This window comes from Gymnogyps californianus, chromosome 2 (assembly GCF_018139145.2).
Source record: "Gymnogyps californianus isolate 813 chromosome 2, ASM1813914v2, whole genome shotgun sequence".
NCBI classification, from domain to species: domain Eukaryota; kingdom Metazoa; phylum Chordata; class Aves; order Accipitriformes; family Cathartidae; genus Gymnogyps; species Gymnogyps californianus.
The window spans coordinates 123,376,031-123,394,001 of NC_059472.1; the positions used below are offsets into that span (position 1 = coordinate 123,376,031).

The 17,971-nt window shown below is 43.0% G+C and overlaps 1 protein-coding gene across 4 annotated transcripts in view; it reads right to left on the reverse strand.

Annotated features, from left to right (window-relative positions):
- RBMS3 (RNA binding motif single stranded interacting protein 3) overlaps positions 1 to 17,971 on the reverse strand; it is a 711,100-nt gene that overhangs the window by 428,290 nt on the left and 264,839 nt on the right. For 3 of the 4 annotated variants that reach the window (XM_050891490.1, XM_050891489.1, XM_050891488.1), the window contains exon 1: positions 12,784 to 12,939. The exons of the other annotated variant lie outside the window; for it this stretch is intronic. In XM_050891490.1, the coding sequence (XP_050747447.1) occupies positions 12,784 to 12,858 (75 nt within the window). In that variant the 5' untranslated portion in view covers positions 12,859 to 12,939. Of the gene's footprint in view, positions 1 to 12,783; positions 12,940 to 17,971 lie in introns of those variants that run through there. 4 annotated transcript variants of the gene reach the window in all.

Consider the following 17,971-nt stretch of genomic DNA (forward strand, 5'->3'; position numbering starts at 1 on the left):
GGACTCTCTCTTACCCTGGTTTTGTATGCAGCTCAGCACAACAGAACTGCACAGTCAGAGGCGGTCTGCAAACAGTAAAACACCATCAAAAAAAAAAAAAAAAAAAGAGTATGACTGGCTTAGGAAATACAATTGCAATATCTATATAAAAATAAAAAAGTTGTGATGGTCAAATGGCAGAACAAGCACCATGACATACATATAAGCATTAGGTGAAAGAAAAATGAGAACCAGAAGAGCTCTTAAAAGGATGAGAAAAAACAAAACAAGGGGAAAAAACCCAAAACTGAGAGAAAATGGTAGAGAGGCAGATTTGCTAAATCACAAAAGATGGACAAATCATAGAATAAAAATAAGGCTTCTGGCTTTCCTTCCATTCATTTCATGCTAATGGTGCCCACACCTCGTGCCTCAGCCTTTTCAAGGTCTGTCCTTGTCACCTAAGTGTCGGATCGCCTCTTTGCCACTCAGGCTGGTTAAAAAGGCGGCACGAACTTATCCAACAGTCCCTCCTGAGAGCAAATGAGAATGTGGGAAAGAGGAGGAAGGAAATAAAATTCACATATCTCTACCCTAGAATAGCTGACTACCACAGAAAGGAAGTCACCCACTGAAGGTTAAGAAATAATAAACAACTAATAATTTACTCCCTTGCTAAAAGACCAGGAGAGATGAAGCACAAATGCAGTCTACTTCATCGGCTGTTGTTGGAGCATGGCAGTCATACTTCATTCCTCAACACACATTGTAAAATCACAATCTACATCTTTGTAGCCATTGGCACAGTTCCTTGTTCTGCTTTAAAAACACCAAATATCCACCCTTGTTTATAGTGTTTTCATATATTTAAAACGTAACTCTTGGGACACAAGAAGTTATCAGCATCAGGAATATCATCCATTTCTCTCCCATCCACAATGTACCTTTGGAGTCAAACAAGCTGTAATTTTTAAAAACGCGACTACTTCCAACACAACAGTAAGGGAAGCACATACGATAATGTTACAAGCCAAGATGAGAGGAATAAAAAAAGTAATGACAACAAAAAAACTAAAATAAGTCCTGGCAAGACACGCAACGTCGGGCATTAGAAAACCAAAGCCAGTTGGCTCTGATGAATCTGTATCTATCAACTACTATTTAGCTAACACCTACCCATAAATAACTTCTTTGCTATTTCCTTGCTGATTAACAGGGTGCTGTAGATTGGAAAAATTATCCTGAAGGACTTGAACACAGACTAGTCCTTACAGGATGTTGATCAAATAGTGACAATCACTTCGAATACCCTTCCCATCAGCGCCCAACAGGAGGCTTCGCAAGGGCCTGTGAGGCTGGGGGCTGTGCGCGGGCACTGTTTGAAAGAGTTTTTCCCCTCTGTTACTTGGAAGGATGAAGTAGTCCTTTGCATCCTTATCCAGGTGTCCACTAAGTTTTTAATGTCTTCTGTAAAAATTTGGGCCAAGCACTGTTTGAATCTCTGCAACAGTGCAAGCTGGGCCCTGATCTGCCCCTCACCTCACTGGTCATACACCACGAATGTCCTTTTCACCTGGGTGCCTTAGTAGGGCTGCAGACAACCACCTTCCCCAACACTGAAACAATGGGGAATTCTTCTCCTCCAGAAAGTGCGTCCTTTTACCCTGCTGCATTTCTCCTCTTCCCCAGCAGAAAGGTTCAAGGGCTGGAAGGTGTAACATTGAAGCAGCTAGGCCGGTTCAGGCACTCACTTCAGGTAAGTGATTTTTTCGAAGTGCTCTGTAATTCTGGATGCCCCATCTGGGAGTCGTATTGGATCTGGCTTCAAATGTTTTTGAGACCTCCATCTGTTGGAGTTGTGGGTACTCAGCATTTCTGGATAACCAGAGATTAACATGCCACCTTCTGCAAATGTTTTCCCTTTATTTTCCCAGCTTTGCCTCCACTCTTATACTACTCACGCACTGCATTTGCTCATAAAGCAGCAACAACATTCCCCACCTCCAGGTTCTGCCTGAAAAGAGAAGGTGTGGATGCTACACAAGTCTATCCCCAAACTCTCGATAATCCGGTATAGGCTTCTGGAGACTGAGGCCATTATTTGCATGCAACCATTACATGAGCAAATAAGGTGTTTAAGGCACCTCTCAGAATGGGCTCTGAAGATTAGTTAATGTTTATACAGCCCGCTGAAAATTGAAATGACTGCTACATGCTAAGTATTACCATCACCAGGGATCCATTTAAGTAAAAGCAGGGCAGAAAGTGAAGGAAACAAAACTTATTTCTTCTGTCCAGCACAATTATTGCCAGACTTATGCATAATAAAAATACCCAATAACCCATCTAACACAGTAAATTAATGTTTATGCTATTAAGTTTAGACAATCTTATGCTGAAAGCTTTTCAAACTACAGGAAATTGCACGTTGCGCAGGGACAACTGTATACAATTACAGTGATTTTGTAAAATGGCAGAGATGTAAAGCAGAAACTGAGTGGCCAGCGAGGCTTCTAAATCACACAGATAACAAGTAGTCCTGGCAGGCCAGCAGTCCACAGCTTTCTCATGGCTGTTTCTAGAGACAGGAATTACAGCCGTAATCTCAAAATGCAAGACAACTCAGTGCATTGCACACCTGTATCTGCGAGGCAACGACAGACAGGTGGGATCAGCGTGTACTACTACCGCTATCCTGGAGTCACAATACATTAGCCAGATTTATTATTATCCCATCTTGCACCACCAGCCAGCACCCATAGTAAGAGCACCACCAAAAAGGACACTTTTACTGGGAATATTTGGATCAACCCCTGTGTTTCTTTATGATGCAAAAGCTCCAAAGAGATACAAAGAGCACAAACACGAAATCCAGCAAGTGCAATGCTCTCCCAGGCAGAAAGCTCCCAGCTGCTTTGCTAAAGGCCACAGCAATATGTCTGCTTTACACTTGTTTTCACGAAGGATTGTTTAACAGTACTTAGTGCAGCTCTACCTTGACACAGTAAACGTTGTCTTAATACAGCCTAGGTAAAGCATTCAGCTTACCAAGTCCTACTGCACACTTTGTCAAATATCTGAAGGACTACAGTGCCTCTGACTTCTTTCTGATGTCTTTCAGGTATAGAGCGGTATTAAAGGTAGTTTTCGTGAATGCAAAACCAGGCAGGGACTTGTGTAAGAGCTATCGGTCCTATTCTTTACCTTATTTATTGTACCATTCACAGCTCTTTTCATCACCAGTCTCCTGTCCGCTGAACAATTTCAGAAGTGTCATTTGCACACGAAACGAGTATATATTATACCGTTCAGTTACATATGGTAGATTATCGGTTTGTGTGTATCAGCTAAGCAGAACATCGACAGCTGTGTAGACACATCTCAGCTGATACTAAAAGAAGCCTTGTCGGCAGTTTTGATCTTAAAGTAAATACACTGAAAAACTTAGCTCTAATTAGGCTGAAAGGCAGATACGATTTTCTGGAATGAACACGAAACAAATGCTGCTGATAACACCATCTTTGCAAAATATCTTGTTTGGTTTGTCTTAAAAAGATAAAATATTTCATTTTCAAGATAAAATATTCTGACTTACGAGTGATACGTCCCTGCTGTTTGTGTGTTCACAAAAATCTGAATTTTGTATTTTAAGCTGTGTGTTATGCTTCATTAATATGAAATCACCATCCTGCATCACAGACATATTAGCCAAACTCCAAGTGACCTAATTCATTTTTAATATTTCATAGTTTGTTAAAAGCTGAAATGAGAGATCACTAACGCAGCTCTGACACCCCCTGTCACGAATCAAAAGATGTAGGGAAAAGGTCATGTACTTACTAACTGGCACCAAACCAAATTCATCACTATAAAATGAGAGAACAGAAATGAAGACTGCATTTCCCATTATGCTTCTCTCTTCGGAAGAGCATCCATCAACTTGCACGATACCAACAAGCAGAATTTATTTATATGCATGTCCCTCAGTAAAAGGTCAGAGAGATGTGAGAAAGAGAAGAAATACGGATTGCAGGCTTTGTCTAAGCAAGAAGTAGTTCCTTCCCTTTAAAGCAAACTCAGCAGCAACAGCCTTTGAAGACCAAAAGGAGAAACAATTCCCAACCACATAAAGAAACTAACAAGTCCCTTATATGGCTAAGAATTGCAATGCCATTTCTCTTCCACAGCCGGAAAAATTAGAACAAGAGGGAAAAATAGAGCAAACTTTAAACAGGCAGTTCTTCGAGCACCAGGGAATTCACACAGGCACATCATTCCAGCTTTAAGAACTGCCAAATACTTTCTTTTTTAAAGGCAAGGAGGACATTACACCAGGTGAGTCCCTGAAATCCAGATATTAACTCTCCTGCTGTAACTATGGATACCTAGCTTTAAAAACCTTTTGTGATGTAGCTGTACACCAGGCTCCCTTATCTCCTCCTCTGGCGAAATGACTCCATCTGAAGTCCCCTAATCTCCCTTTATCTCACAGGTCACCGATGCACCACCTCAAGGTTTTGCCAGCTCTGGCACCACGCGTGCAAAACAGCCCTCTGCCCTATCTACTGCATCTTCAAGCTGCCTCTCACCCTCTGGTAACCCTGGGGCGAAGGTTGCCAGCTTCTCACCCAGGAAGGCAACTAGATTGCATCGCGGGTTGTTTCAAATAACCAGAGTGTTTCTCGGAGGCAAGTCAAACGGGACTCAATGGTGGATCCAGCCCTGCCGCCTCCCGTCGGCGCGAGGCCGCATGCGGAAAGGTCAGGCTCCCGCACAGCGTCGATACTGAACTTTGAATGGCTCAGCCTGGCTGGTCTCTAAATATAGCTGGGCAGAGGAAGGGCTGTGAAAGGGGGTGGGGAAGAGAGCGGGACAGAAGCCAAATGAGCAATCCGTTAAATAAAACAACATCATGTTGGTCCACCCGTAAGACTCTCCCGCTCTTCTCTGCCACGCTCTGCAGCGGAGTATTTAAGTGCAGCTTTAGGATTCAGTCTATTAATGCAAACTCACAGAATAAGAACAAACTGCTGCTTGATTTATACGGGGGGGGGGGAAGATGGGGATACAAAACTGTTCAACAACTGTTCTTCTTGAATAAATTTGAATCACACAGGAGTGACATCACTTCCACTACATGACAGCCCATAAATCATCATCATCAACCACATGGTACCAACCATGAAACATGCGTCATGGAGACACCAACAATGAACAAAATATCAGAGAGCTTTACATTGTAAACATGCAATCTTATGCATCTTCCGGCTTCTACTATGATCTATGTAAGTCAGGTGGTTTATTTCATTCATTTGCATCTGAATGAAGTCAATACAATTAACAGAGGAACCCTTATAGAAAATCTGTCCAAACAATTTCATCTGCATAAATTTACCACAAATGAAACACTTAAAATGTAAATATTTACTTTTAAAATAAACAACCACATTTGATACTGAAGTTGACTTTACAACAAATAAGCAGAGAGGGAATTTATTCTCACCATAGTTGCAAGCAAGCAAGCACAGAAACAAACAAGGAAGACAAGAAGAAAGAAAGAAAGGAAAAAATTTCTTTGCATCCAAAAGTAGGAAAAATAATCTTTTTCTCTTATTTGACAGTGTCAGGCCTGAAAAGTCCTTCAGCTAATACAAACTTCTAGGAGAAGAGATTAGACTTTGCTGTAAACCAACAAAATCAAAAAGACAGGATGGCTGAGGAATTCAACAGGAGCCTCCAATCTGCAACTACAGATAGGACAAGCAACCTTTGCTTCACTTCTCCATTTAGAAATATTGTATCCTCAGAAAAGACCTACACAGAAAACTGACTTCTTTCAAATGTCAAAGAGGCTACACAGTATTTTTATCTTAAGAATTATATAAATAAAAGCAAAAGCAGCTCTCCGCTCTATCCTTTACTTTTTGTGGATTAACCACACTTACTCTCTCACAGAAATTGCTAATCTTCATTATAGGCACTGGGCTCCATGCAAGACATCTCTTATGGCAATTAGACTTCCACTATGTATAAATTGTATCTCAACTGTGGCAGAGAGAAACAGACAGAAAGACAGAGCATCTGGTTTTCGCTGCTCATTCTCTAAAATTATAAATCAGAATAAGTAATGTTAAATCGAAATTATAGCCATAGAAAAACCAAAATGCTGTTAAATATCGGATGAGGTATGTCCTCACCCACTTGTACAATGTAGAATCATTTTGATAGACAGTTCTTGTTTCTTTTGTAATTCGTATTTTTTTTTTTTTTTTTAAACCTGTATATTGTTCAGCTGTCCTGATTTTGCCATGGAGAACAGTATGTGCTTTGTGGGCCTGATTCTGCCTTCCTGAAGACAACTGAAGCTCTTTCATTGATTTTTCAAAGGAAGCAGAACAGATCCCTCTCGTTATAACTTCTATTCAATAATATTATTGTTAATCAGCTACTTAAAATATTGGTATGTCATTCTGCATCAGTAGACATCATTCTCAGGCTGATACCCTGCACATTTAAAGTAGCTCTCTGTGTAAAAGTGTTTGCTTCTGAACTTCCCTCCATCACTCAATCTTGCCCATACGAGTGGGAAAGCAATTGCGAAACATCACTACACAAACACTCACAATATAGGCTGTGACAATATCCGAGTAAATCACTGTTCTCCGTCTCCCTTCTCTGCCCATCTGCAGTCTTTGGTATGGAACAACTATATCATAAAAGCTCTTATTTACACATGCTTTTGATATTACACTATTTAATCACATACAGCTGTAGCTGATGAGACTGTTACAAAACACAATTTTAATGCAGCAGTGGAAGCAAGTTCTGGAGACACATTAACCATTTTCCTCTACATAAAATTTCTAACATTAAAAGACTTTTCTTCAAGAAAAACAAAACAAAACAAAACAAAAAATAATAAAAACAGCCCACTCATTTTTTAAAATCTGCTTCTCTTCCTGGACACTCCAGAATGGGCTTGTTTGCAAGTGAACTCAAAGTCCCTGCCTGGAGTATAGACAGTGACAAACCCACTTCCCCCACACTAAAAAAAAAAAAAATAATTAAAAACCCTGCTTGCAATTATATGCAAAGGGAACACTCTCCAGGCTACTTACAGCAAGACCTGAAATGAACTCAGGCATCCTAGTTGGAATGCATCTTTTCTTACCTGGTTTTTAATTCATAGAAATTTAAAACCTGACAGTCTGATGATTTTTACCAAGGTACTTGAATTAAAGTGTGAATATACCATCATGAGTACTTTGAAAGGCCCCCGTGCATTAAAAACTAAACCAGTCCAGTTCTGAAGCATTGTACGTTATTTTGAAGGGGCACCTTGTATAAGGCATTCTAAATTATAACTATCAACACACAGCATTTGCCACAGCAAGATCTGTGTAGCCTAATCTGGCAAATGCTTATAACTTCCATCTTTTGTTACGGAAGTAAAATATCTGCTTGCAAAATAAATCTCCGTAGAATACAGTAATACACAAATGTTCGAAAGAGTAAAAATTGGAACTTTCTTTTCCCACAGTTTTGGTTTTTAGTTGTTTGGTTTTTTTTTTTTAAACGGACTTGCATTGAGCCAACACATGAAAGCAAGATCAACCAAGAGATTCAACACCATTTTAATATATATCATGGTGTCCCTTACAGCAACAAAAGTATTTTTATCCAGGCATGTAAGGATAGATGGCAAACAGTAATGAAAAACAAACAAGTTCATATATTTCTGCATTTTTCAGAGGAACATAACTTATCTCCTTATTGTTTAAGGCAACTGGCAAAATACTAGAGTTAGAAATTAATATTACTGTCAAAATTACAGCCAGGCTTAAATATTTTTAAATAGCGTTTAAACAAATTCATATTTCTTTCGGGCAGCTCTCAGAGGCATTTAAAAAACGCTGCGATGTACCAAATCAAACAGGGACTAAGTTCGAACGAACTTCATTCCTAGAAATGCATTTCTCTATTTGCAAGTGTTTGCCTTTACTTTGGCACAATCACATGGGCTCCAGCTAGACTTTTGAGCTCTGGCAGCAATCCAAGCTGCAGATGGTTGGAAATGCAGCCTGAAATCAGTGTGTGGTTGATGAATTACTCCTTACACCTGACCCCTGCTTCACACCAGGCACCAAACACAATCTGAACACTACCAGCCAGAGAAGCCCTGTCAGGCATCTCCATATCTGGAACACTTTCTTCAAGGCCTTCTGTATGGCCAGATGGCCAAAAGTGGGGAATGCGGTAAACTCGCTAAACAGAAACGTGAGTGACAAAAGAGCATGGGATTGGTAGGTACAAGGTGAAGAGAAGCAAGAGCTTTGCGGCAATTCCAAAAATACGCTTTCTAAAAGAGGCTGATTGAGCAAGGAGGGAGGCACGCTTGTGGCGCGCAACTGAAAGAGGTCCCCAATTCCTTCGTGCCAAAGGATGCCCTAAAAACGGCAAAAAGGAAACATAACAAAACACATACACACACCAACGTGTACCTGTAAAATTACTTTATCAAGCTTAAACTCTTCTGAGTACACCTGTTTGAATTTCCCAATTGTTTTTTCCTCAGCTAGGGCACATATCTGTCACTTCACAGACATGCTCATTAAGCCACTCTTGCCTGCGGGCCAGTCTGCACACTCTTCACATCCACACAGACACGATTTTATTCACGTAGGTGTTGGGAAATCACACTTCTTCCTTTTGCATGTGTTCACATGTGCATCAGGCACACAGAGATGAAGAGGTATTGTGGGTACAGTAAACATCGCCTCTCCGTTTGGCATATTTCAGCCTTCTGACTGGGTAGCAGAGTCAACACCATGAGAGTTAAACTACCAAATCCAAACCATGACTAATAGGTAGGAAATATCTGGAGAATGCATGAAAGCAAACTGCACGGAAATAGCTGCTAAACTGGCGTATTTCTACCCCAAATGCAGGTACAGCGATCGTAAACCACACAATTCCTGTCAGCAGGTAACCGTGGCACCTCCTCCTTTCTACCCAAGTGACTCAGGTTTTTTCAGTAGGCTGTTTGCAGAGAAAGCTTACCCCAGTGCTAGGTCTCATCATAAGCTGCAGAGAACAAAGATAAAACACAGCATCTACTAAATTAAAGAGACTCTTTCAAATATATTCAAATAGTTCAGTTAATATTTTTTTCCTGCTTTTTCATATCATTACATGATATTTCATGGTGCTTAGTTTTGTTTTGCTCTGTGCAAAACAGCAGAGAAAATAATTTGCTTTGGCAAGCAAGAAACTAAAGAAAGAAATTCAGACCACAATGCAAGATTTGGCATCATTATCATTTCATATGTGACAATTTACAACATACTCCTGTAAACCAGTTGTTGGAGTAGTTGTGCCATCAGCAAGGATGCAACTAAGGAAATTCACTTAATGTCTCAAAATAAAATAAAAAACTACTATAGATTCTCATCAGATATACATGAGCTGAACCACCTCTGTGCAATATTCTTTGCAGCAAGAACACAAGACTATCTTTCACTTACAACAGTAACCAAAAATGTTTACTCTGAAATAAACTCCTAGGACAACTGGGCTCCGCTCTCAGGATCTGCCTGAAAAAGTTCCAACACTGTACTTTCAAACTGCGGTTGTCAGATAGCGTCATGCCAAAACGAGAAAAATAAGGTTATGTCTTTCCTCAAACTCGGTGCTTGTCCTTAAGAGACATATTAAATTCCTTGCAATTGTTACCTTCTCCCCCCGCCCCTTTTCATTTTTGGATGACAACAGGTTTGTCTAAACCTGCAATTAAAGTTTTAGCTTCAGTGGTGGCATCTGATAATGAAGGAGCACAAGTAAATTGAATAATAAGAGTGCGTGCTTCATGTTCCACAAAAGGCCACGAAACACTAAAAACTTAAAGCAATCAGACAAACATATGGAATCCATTTTTTCTATTTATAATCCCATTACCCATATAGCTATTCATTTACACCAGTTCTGCACAACAATGTGCTAGCTATGTTAGAAGACACAAACACAGACTGCAGACTGAGATCTTGCGCAGCTCCGTGCTCCCCCATGAGAAGGACGTGATGTACAGTAACGCGGTACCTCTCAAAGAAGAACCAAGACAACTTCACCAAACAAGCCAAGCAAAAGCAGCGCCTCACCCAAATACGCTGGGGAACGCGAATTTCCAAACTTTGCCCGTTGAACATGCTGCCACTCTGTGTTTCACAAGCTGTACACAAAAGCCATAAGAAAGCCTAGAATTTCTTTCTTAATTACAAATGAATGCACCCCCACCCCCAGCGTGCATGACTATCAGCATAAAAACACATTCTTTCTGTAGAGCTGAATCCTACCATGCTCGGTACAAAGAGCAGGTTTTGGAAAATAAAAAGCTGGAGTTCACAGGACAGCTGGAATCATACAGGGGTTTATTAATATGTCTTGTTCCAATAGGCATGATAAAAGATACAGCTCTCCACCACAACGTTATTTGATTACCCGACTATTAGCTTTAGACATACAATGGATCTAACTGCTTTAAAATGTCCCAGAAGCTGATGGCTAGCTTTAAGGTAACAAAATCCAGATGCTGCCTGTCTGCACTACTCTGAACTCTTAAGGTCTATAGAAGAGAAATACTTGTACGCATATGTATATATATGCATGTGTATATGTGTTTATTATTTAGGCTTTATGTATGCACTTAACTGTCGAGCAAGGAAAATAAGAAAAATTAATGCCATATAAAATGTATCACCGATGTGAAATTTTACCTGTCCTTATAGTAACAGTGCATGTGTGCAAAGACAGACGCACATGACTTTTCACAGGGTTGATAATTTTATATACCAGCTATAAAAGTGTGTTTATTTTTTTAAAGCATTGGGTTAAAAAAAGCCACAGTACGGAAAAGCTATTGTTACTATTTTAAGCTCAAATACACAGTTAATTTCCTCAAAAAGCTTATTTTACAAAGTTAAAAAAATTGAACAAAAAAGGGGAAAGGAAAAAAAAAACGACTGGCAAAATGTAAGCTACGTGAGTAAAAGGCATGGAATGTCCAATATTTCTCCTCCAATACTCGAGGCTATTGTTCTTTCAAAAAAACACCATCAATTGTTTCATGTCCTTGGCTTGCCAGGTTTTGAGGAATAGCATCAGTCTGCGTCCCCCAATCCCCCAAACAGTTAAAGCTATAGGCAATATTGCAGTCAAGCTAGTGACGGGCTGCTGCTGCAACAGCAACAATACACACTAAATGGTCACAAAGGTAAAATGCAATTTGGATCGACCTTGAAAGGAAGAAAAAAAAACTACCACCAATAAAAATCACTCCAAAATACAAAATTAAAAAAGGCTAAATTTTATACAAGAAAAATCTGCACGATACAGTGAAAGAAACAACAGAGCAAAGAAGCGAGAGGTAACCCTGCCATGAATTACAAGGCTGTAATCATATTGAGTGGTTCTGGTGTCATCGCAACTCCAACCAGCCTGAATCGCAGTTTTGACAATTAGTGAATTTATATAATGCAGTAGTCAGGCTATAAACGTTAACGGGAAAGTAATTTTATTAACAAGGAAATATAACTTATCCTTTCAGAACTGCAGCCAGATCAATGTGCTTCAAACCAAAAGTCTGGAGAAGTCAGCCTCCCCCGTGGCACTTCACCACACACAGACGCACACGTCAAATGTCCCCTGTGTTAAATTTGCCACAGAAGCGCGATGTGTGTATGTGTATGCAGTGCCATACGCACGTGTGTGTGCCCTGCCTATTTCTTCCCCCCCCCTAAAGGATGTTCGTTTATTGACTGAAACTGTTAATCTGTGGCTGTGAGGTCACACTTCAGAACAGTTTGGGTTTTTTCCCTTCTTTTTTTTCCTTTTTTTTTTTTTTTTTTTTTTTTTAAATACAGTGTCTTAACAGGGTTTGCAAACTTTCGGTTTAGGGCTTTCTTTTGTTACTGTCCCTTGGTCACACAGGAAATCTTTTCAGAGAGCAGACTATTATACAATGGCATTAGAAAAATAAAGCTTTAATTAACTAACTCATGGCCAGGTAGCATCGACTTCACTCAGCCTCTTTAGGAGATGCAGGCCTGCTTTCCAGCCTGCTGGCGTTTTAAAAATCATTAAGACGACAGAAAAAGGACGAGTCCGCGCTTGGATACGCTCTCCAAAAGTAGCTACCCTCTATTTCTAGACCTTCTAAATGCAACAGAGTACAGTCTTATCATCCTCAATATTTAATGAAATATTAAAAGCAGTGCAATGCACTGAAACAAACTCCCCCAGATTTAGAGTCGGTTAGCTCCTCACTCTCCTCCGAGCTCCACAGCATCTCCTCCTCAGCTGATTAAAAGTTTGAGTTGCCACAGACAGCTTTTCTAACAGCAAAATGCTTTTAAGCTCCGAATAAACTGCAGAGATCACTGGAAGAGCCACCAAAACATTGTTTCATGCCTGATGCTGTCCAGAGCAATCTTTATCCTATGCCATAATAAACACACTACCTGCCCGGTCTTATGATAGCATTAACCGCACCGGTCTCCCCAAACAATAAAAGGAATTAGCCGACGCCAGCAGCCCTTGGGGAAAAAAAAATAAAAATAAAGAAATGAAGGGGAGGGCAGACAGTAACCTTCCTGCCTCTCTCACGCCTGATTTCTGCCTACCAGCTCGGCTCTGCGTGACACCAAACCCCAGGAAGCGACGGAAAAATCGCCAAACAGAAGAGGCGAGCCCGCAATTTGCGCCACTCCGCTCTCCATCACCCGCCAAGCGCCCGGCCCCGCCGTACCCTACCTTGGTTTGGAGATAGTGGGGGTAGTAGTAGGTGTACTGGGGGTACATTGGCTGCTGGTCCAGGCGTTTGCCCATGTAGCTGGAGTCCTTCTGGCTGGTGCAGGGAACTCGTTGGCAGGGTGCAGTGCCCCAGGGCCTTTCTTCCTCTCACGCCGCTATTCCTGACAGCGCGGGCGACGGAGGAGGCTGCCGAGACTTCCTCGCCGTCTACCGCGCGCTACTTCCAGCGCAGCCAAAAACGCGCCCGCACGCACATATATGTGTGTGTGTGAGGAGGAGGAGGAAGGGGGGTGAGTGGAGGTGGGGGGGGGGGGGGGGTGCGGGGTGTGTGTGCGCGGGGCTGGGTGGGTGGAAGCCCCCTGCCCGGCTGCCCGCGGCGGAGCAGCCCGCCTCCCCCGCTGGCAGCAGCGTGCCTCCGGCGGTGCCCGCTGCCCGGCTCGGGAGGGAAACGTCCTGCGAGAGGAGCCGGGAAGACAGTGCAACTCCAAACCTCCGCAGAGCCGCTCGCTCGCTCGCTCGCTCTCCTCGTCCTCTCCTCGGCTCGGCTCGCCCCACTCTCGAGCCCTCCCCTCTCGCTCCCCACCCACCCCCCTTCCAACAAAAAAAAAAAAAAAAAAAAAAAAAAAAAAAAAAAAGGAAAAATAAAGAAAAAAAAAGAAAAGAAAAAAAAGGGGGGGGAGGGAAGAGCCTTCCCCAGCCTAGTTGCCGCTGCCTCCCTCACGGAGTGACATGGTGTTCAGGGCTCGTCCTGTCTTTCATTCAAACCCCCTCCGCGCCGCGCCGCCGGTGGGAGGGACCTCGGCGCGCCGCTCCCCCGGGAGGCCGGCGCAGGCCGCGCGGCCGCCTCCGCGCCCCCGCCCGCCCCCTCCGCCGCGCCCGCGGTTCCCCGCGCCTCGCCGCCGCCGGCCCGCTCCGCCCTGCCCTGCCGGCCTTGCGGCCGCCCGCGCCCCGCTGTCCGCGGCCCCGCCGGAGCAGGGAGCGCCGAAAAGCTGCCGTGGGACTCGGGAAATCCTAACGCCGGTGGGGCGGGGCGTGTGGGGGGGAGAGAAGCCCCACCACGCATTTTTTATTTTTTTTATTTTTTTTTTTATTTTTTTTTTAAGAAACAGGCAGGGGAAGGTCACGGAGCCTGGTCGCCGAGCAGGGAAGTCGTCGTCCTCTCCTCCCCAGCCCCCCTCAGAAAACTACTCCGTGCCGTCATCCGGCACTTCGCGGAGAGGCGACCCGGGGCCAGACATATTAAATACATACTTTGTTAGACCGCTTATATAAGACTTGGTTTATTTAAAGTTGGAACAAAATGGAGGAAGAGGGTAAAGAGGAAACTCGCCCGGCCTGACTTATGGGCGCCTTCAGCCAACGTCTGAAAACACCACAGTGCCACAAAAGTTACCCGCGGCTCCGTTTCCCCCCAAAACGTCCGGGCTCCCCCGGCCGCAGCAGCAGCACGCCCCACGGCCTCTACCCCAGGCCCAGGTGAGGGCCAGGTGCGGCACCCGCACCCGGCGGGGAGCCGCGCACTTGCCGCGAATCCCGGGCGTGCTGGACCTGTGTCAGCACAGCGGTCCCATATATTTATCCTCCGAAAGACTCGAAGGAAGAGCACGTCTTGCAACAGGAGTATAAATCACCAGTGAGAAAGCGCGTGAATAACAAAATGTTTCCTCTTGTACACAAATCCCAGCGTTTCTCCTTTTTTTTAATCACTTATTCCTTTAACACGTCATCAAATTCCTGGGCTTTCTACAGTGGCTTTGCCTATTTATAAATTCAGCGGGGGGGGGGGAAACATGTGGGGCAGCAGTTTCTTTTTGTTTTTATTTAAATCATCGGTAGTATTGCAGCAAGATTGTCAGCTGCTGTATTATCAACCAAATTGCTTCAGAAAAAAAAGAATTATAAAAAGAATTTCTTTAAAGGGACACTTCTCAAGGCTGGTAGAGCTAAAATTAGACTTGCCAGCTGTGTTTTGGTTTGTGGGCACGTGCTTGCACATGACAGGAACATGGAAATATCACGCTTTACTCTGGCAGTTTGCTGTTCTCGTAAGCAGAGGGTTTTGTTATGGATTCCTATAACTGCCCCATAGCCAGTTAGTTCACAGGCAAAAGAAAGCAGCTGAAGGAAATGGGCAGTGCAGGAAGCCATACACGTGCTCGAAATACTGCCTATGTATCTGTGTAGTATACACTGTACTTTCATCACCAGGCATTAATAATAACTGGTATTTAGGTACCAGTCCTGTGCCATACAGTGGGAACGACATGCCATGTTTACACAGGTATTTGCCCCGTTTCAGGAGAAAAACTTTTTCAAAACGAGTGCTCTGTTCCCCGAGCACTGTACAGGCATTAACCAGGTGCTCTCGCCCATCCAGAGGAGCACTGTGGAGCGCTACTACCACCCCAGCTTCCAAACCTGCTGAAACAGATTCAGAAGAAAGGCCAGGTTGGGTAAACTGTTGAGTATTTTCAATTCCTACTGAAGTCCAAGCTGGCCAGGACCATGTGGTCCCTCAGAAGCTCAGAGCTGAGGTGAATGGAGAAGAAAGAGAGGAATGGGAGGAGAAGCCTGCAATTCCCAGCTCCCAGCCCTATGGTTTATATTGCTGCTCAGCTTTAAATACGCTGCCTCTCATGGTATTGCGTGATACTCCAGTGATACTCTTGCTTACGCTCTTTTTTCTCCCCCCCTGCTTTCCCCGAGGGTGAAATAGACTGTTTGAGGGTTGGTATCTGCAGAAGTGACTAGTGATTACTTGATGGTACGTGATACTTTGAGCCTGACAACTTTCAGATTGTTCTTTCAACTGCCAGAATTAAGTTGTTGTGCTTCTCTGCCCACCTTCTCATTTTTCCCTCAGGATATTAACGCAGTTTTTCTTGCTAAGCGGTTTGCTTGTAGAAGTGGATGTAACCAGATTTGGGGGAAGAAAGAACCTCTGTGTACTGGGTGAAATAAAAAAGGAAATACTAAGGAAGTAGAAAACCACGCATTCTGACCAAGAGATCTATCTGAACATGCAAGGTTTGCTGTGGCCATTATTTTAAGTCCAGGAAGGACCATTTTGGCTACCTCACCTGACTACTGTGAGTATTTCACATCATGCCATAAAATTTCAACACAAGATTTCCACACACCTCCCATCAGATGCACTGGCCAGTAGCACCAGCAGTTCTCACAACTAGGAAAAGGTTGGGAGCTGCAGGAGAAGCCGGACTGTTACCTGAGCAGGTAACAGCTCCACCTTCCTCCTGCTCTCTCCCAGCAAAAGTCTTAAATATGCAGATGGCTTGGATTTCCCTTTTCACCTGTAATCCTGACGAGGTGCTGAGCAGTCTCTGCTGTTTGTTCCGAGTGCTCAGCACCTTGCATGATTGAGCCTTCAGAGATGCAAGATAGAGGCAGCAAAAATAGGAATTCAATATAAAAGAGTGGGGGGCCAAGGGGAGAAGACGGGAGGCACTATAGCGTAGCAAAAATGCAAATGAACAGCCACAAAAGCAGATTTAGATAGCACACAGCCTCTGAACAAATGCTAGCGCTGGAAAATGGAAAATTTCCATTTGCAAAATACAGACATCAAAAAGATCATCTGTGACTTGGGAGCACACTGTTTAAATAGAATCCCCTTCATTTTCTGGCCTGTGCATTTGAATAACTGAATCCACTTGCAAACTGAAATAGCAGTTTGCCTACCGAGTGTTAAGTATAAATGTTCCTCAAAAGAAAAGACAAGCTGTTCGATCCCAGTGAGGAACAGCGAGCAAACTTCACAACTTTTTTTCCTCCTATTGGAGGCTCATTATCAAGCCCAAGCCAGGCCCACTCGCGGGAATCCAGCAAGCGAGCCAAGTCCCAGCGCACCTGCAAAGGTGCTGCCACCACTGGTGTCGCCGACCTGGGGGCAGAGTCACAAGACAGGCAAACAATAAGGATGTCTTCAACGGGAAATTTAGAAATGAAATAAAACAAATGGGAACAAATCGACTGTAAACCAGACAGCCAAATACATTCGAAGGCAGGCGCCAAAGGATATTAACTCGGCAACAACCAAAGCCGTGGATAAGAAACGCGGAGTTAACTGACAGGAAAAGAGAATGCTTCTCCTGGCAGCCTGAAGTACAGAAATTACATATGTTTGGGTGTATTTTTACCTTTCACAAAATGCAGATTTCTTCATTCACAAAAAGAGAAAAAAGCAGACACCTAGTAGAAGAATGTAATTCAGGGACTCTTATTTGCTAAAATACCATTCTACTTACACTTCTTTTCTTTTTTTTAAATAAGCTTTTTACCTATCCTATGAAAACCGTCTGAAGTCACGGGTATCAGAATCAGGGAGCAATTCAAACATTTTCTAGCTCCTTGCTCTTGAAAAGCAGCAATACGTATTCTAGAAGTATTAACTTTTGACAAAATTATGTCAAAATTGTCTAAGTCAGGACTAGAGAAAATTTGCTTGTTGAGCAGCAGAAATACAGCTACCACCACCTAAAGCAATATAATAGGTTAAAGGAAAAAAAAGAACAACAATTATCTTGGGCTTACATTTTCGACACTGTCTCTCCGCTTTTATTCTCTGTATTTACTCATTAAAGCTATTTCAAAGCAGACCATAGTGATGCTTGACAGCTTGTTTACAATGGGTTACAAGAAGAATACTGATTTTATTTCTAGACCTGTCAGCTCCTTCAGTCCAGGTACCTTAAAACTATATTGATGAACACAGAATCTTGCTATTTAATAGTTCATTTATCAAGCTGATTTGCCTAAGGATAGCTAACTGAATTTCTAACAAGCGCTATATCCTGGTGGAACCATCAGTAAAGCACATGATAACCGTGGAGGAGGTGGGGGAAAAAAGACACAGAGGAACAAAACACTTAGCTTAACAACGACAGCATTAAGTGTCTGGGATCAACAAAATCTCGCTGAGGTGGGGGACACCACCATTTTCAGATGTCCTCCTCTCACAAGAGACCGAACACCACTGAGGGTGGCTTTCCCCACACACGCGCACCTCCCCCACCTGCGTGAAAAATCAGCCAGGTTTGCTTTCCACTCTTCAGCACTAACCATCACAGCACCATGAAGTCTAGAATTAGGCAGAGCTGCAGATGGCCTAGAGTAAATCTGAAAGAGTTAATGTATGAGATTTTGGACAACAGCAGAGGCTTGCCACCTA